This window comes from Penaeus japonicus, unplaced genomic scaffold (genome assembly GCF_977035675.1).
Source record: "Penaeus japonicus unplaced genomic scaffold, GWHDUDI00000001_assembly GWHDUDI00000017, whole genome shotgun sequence".
NCBI lineage: Eukaryota > Metazoa > Arthropoda > Malacostraca > Decapoda > Penaeidae > Penaeus > Penaeus japonicus.
Window position 1 is genome coordinate 6,943,121 of NW_028234419.1, and position 2,500 is coordinate 6,945,620.

Consider the following 2,500-nt stretch of genomic DNA (forward strand, 5'->3'; position numbering starts at 1 on the left):
AAACATTTGCTCAAAATAATCACTACATGTTGACAAAACCAGTTTGTGGACTGGATAAAACTTTCCATCACAGGCTAGGGTAACATCACAATAGGACTCCTGGAATAAATGATGAATGAATATTAATTTCATAAAGCCTAACATTTTTGCTACTTATCCAGATTTGGTCATATTTCAGATTTTTTTTTTTTTTTTTTTTACTAAGACTGACTTTTAAAAGAGAATCGGATAATCAAAAGTCTATGAATATGACATAATATATGAAAAAAAAAAAAAAAAATACTTAGGCATATTGCAAGCAAACCTTTCTTCTAACTGTAGAAAGAACGTAGAAGAATGTGGAGCGGTGGTTGTTCCACTTGAGTGACAACAAGCCGCCATCCATGGCCAGACCACTTCTGCTGAAGTTTAGCCCTACTGAAGAAATTTGGGAAATACACATAGTTATCAGAATTCAAACAGGAAATCCCATTAATAATAACAATAATAAAAGATACAGAAGCTTACTAAATATAATTTTAGGGTGATGGTTTCTAATGAAACAAAATACCCATGTATAAATACTTCATACTTTAGATATCGATTCTTAAGATACATCCAATTTTTTCATCTATTTATCTATCTATTCATTAAAATATTTCTTTTACATATATTTATATCCATTTATATAAATCCCCACACTCTCATTTCACAATCTTTTTAGAATGCTTTCTGAGATTCAAAAATTACAGACAAGAAATTAAATGACTGAAATTAATTCAATCTCACCCATACCTTTCTTCGTCTCTATCACGTAAAACCATGTTCAAGAAGTAGGAATTCAAAGATTTAAAATGGAAAGAACAAATGGAAATCAGGTAATCTATTTCTATCAGGAGCTTAAGGAAAAACCTTGCAATATATAACACTGAGTAATATATATCAAAAACAAGCATGAAATCTTGAAATGAGTACTTAATATAAAGTACAGATAAAAAATTAAAAGATCAAGTTACGACCTTTAACCTATTCACAGCGGACGGCATGATTTGCTGCCAAGGAAGAGTTGGTAGTAGACATGGATAGCACTGTGCCAAACAATATAAACCCGCCATCCGACTGTATACATATTTTATTAAAACCGTGACCAATGGGTTAAGGATGTTTAAAACAACCCTATTATCTATGAAAAATAATCTGCAGGAATTCATGGTAAGTACATAATTGGTTAACAATACAACTACAATGACAAAAGCAACCACTGTGGTCTTCAAACCGATAGCACTCCAGAAAAGGCCAACAAACCTGCACTACCTTTATTCTGGCAAGGTAGTGCTTGGAGACTTCCACAGGGATTTATAATTAAATAGAGAACTGACGTTCTACCAATGTTCTCCTCTATCCCACTATAATATATGAGGTTTGGTGGCCTTGTCCAAATCCTCTGAGACAGATGTTAATATGATTATGAGGAGGGGGTAGGTTTAATTTTAGTAGGTAAAAAAAACACAATAAAATACAATAGGCTGTTCTATCAATTACAAGAAGGTCCAATAATCAAATAACACCTTGTCTTAAATAATTTATACACTGCAGATTGCAAAAGCCATGGCAAGAAATATCAACTAAATACTGGGTGTATTCAAAATTGTTAAAATATAAGCAAAGGGAGATGGTCACCCAAGACAAAAAAAAAAAATATATATATAAGCAACTACACTTATTGCAAGTAATACAACCTACTTAAGATAATCAAAAATAATAACACAGATTTCTTAATTGTGCCAAGCATAAGACGAAGCTTTGCAATGCACAAAAAGCTAATAATGTTATAGAATAATGTTAAAAAACACTTCAAAGCTGACTTTCACGTCTATCCAACAATTAGGTATCAAAGGTGGTTTCTCTAGGGACTTAATAACCATATATACACTAATGAGAGTAAATAAAGGATATCTAAGAAGCATAAACTTATTACAGCTGTTTAGAGAGACATTCATTTCTTTTGGGAAAAAAATAATACGAGAGAATCTGCCAAGAAAATGAACCTCCTTCTTGAGACTCCCATTTCATGCCATTATGTCCTATCTCATCTATTCTTTTACCCTCAGCCATATATCTCCCTCTTCACTACATCTTCATAATGTGAATAGTCTTAATACTCGGCATCTGTCGCTTACCTGAAACGTTTCTTAATTATTCCCTTTAAACGATTTTTCGGGGCTTGTCCTTCATTTTGTTTATTACCTTGGAATATACGGGTTGTGTTATGTCACTCGATTCAGAATCGTATATAATTTATTATTTTGACTAATCTTGTATATTAAATATTTATTATGAATGATTGTAAAACGTCTTCTGAAGCTTGAGAAATAACGAAAATACCAAAAGAAGATGTCATAATTATTGATATTTTTTTCGTTACAGAACCTGGATCTAAGAAAAACATCTTACAAAGAGGGTGCGCTCAAACATTTGCAATTAATTACTGGATTGCAATTATTGTAAGCTTACTCATTAC

At 31.9% G+C, this 2,500-nt stretch overlaps 1 protein-coding gene across 14 annotated transcripts in view; it reads right to left on the reverse strand.

The window, feature by feature from the left end:
• The window catches only part of LOC122260578 (uncharacterized), a 45,123-nt gene extending 42,856 nt beyond the window's left edge, over positions 1–2,267 (reverse strand). For 9 of the 14 annotated variants that reach the window (XR_015191775.1, XM_086545899.1, XM_086545903.1 and 6 more), the window contains exons 1-3: positions 2,160–2,267; positions 305–417; positions 1–99 (exon numbers count right to left, since the gene is read on the reverse strand). The exon at positions 1–99 is cut by the window's left edge and continues 585 nt beyond it. Coding sequence is in view for 12 of the 14 variants with exons in the window: in XM_086545899.1 (XP_086402025.1) it covers positions 1–99; positions 305–385 (180 nt within the window). In the remaining 2 variants the exon portion in view is untranslated. The remainder of the gene's footprint in view (positions 100–304; positions 418–2,159) is intronic. The other 5 variants (XM_086545900.1, XM_086545907.1, XM_086545902.1 and 2 more) reach the window with 2 other exon arrangements.
• Between the last annotated feature and the right edge of the window lie 233 nt (positions 2,268–2,500).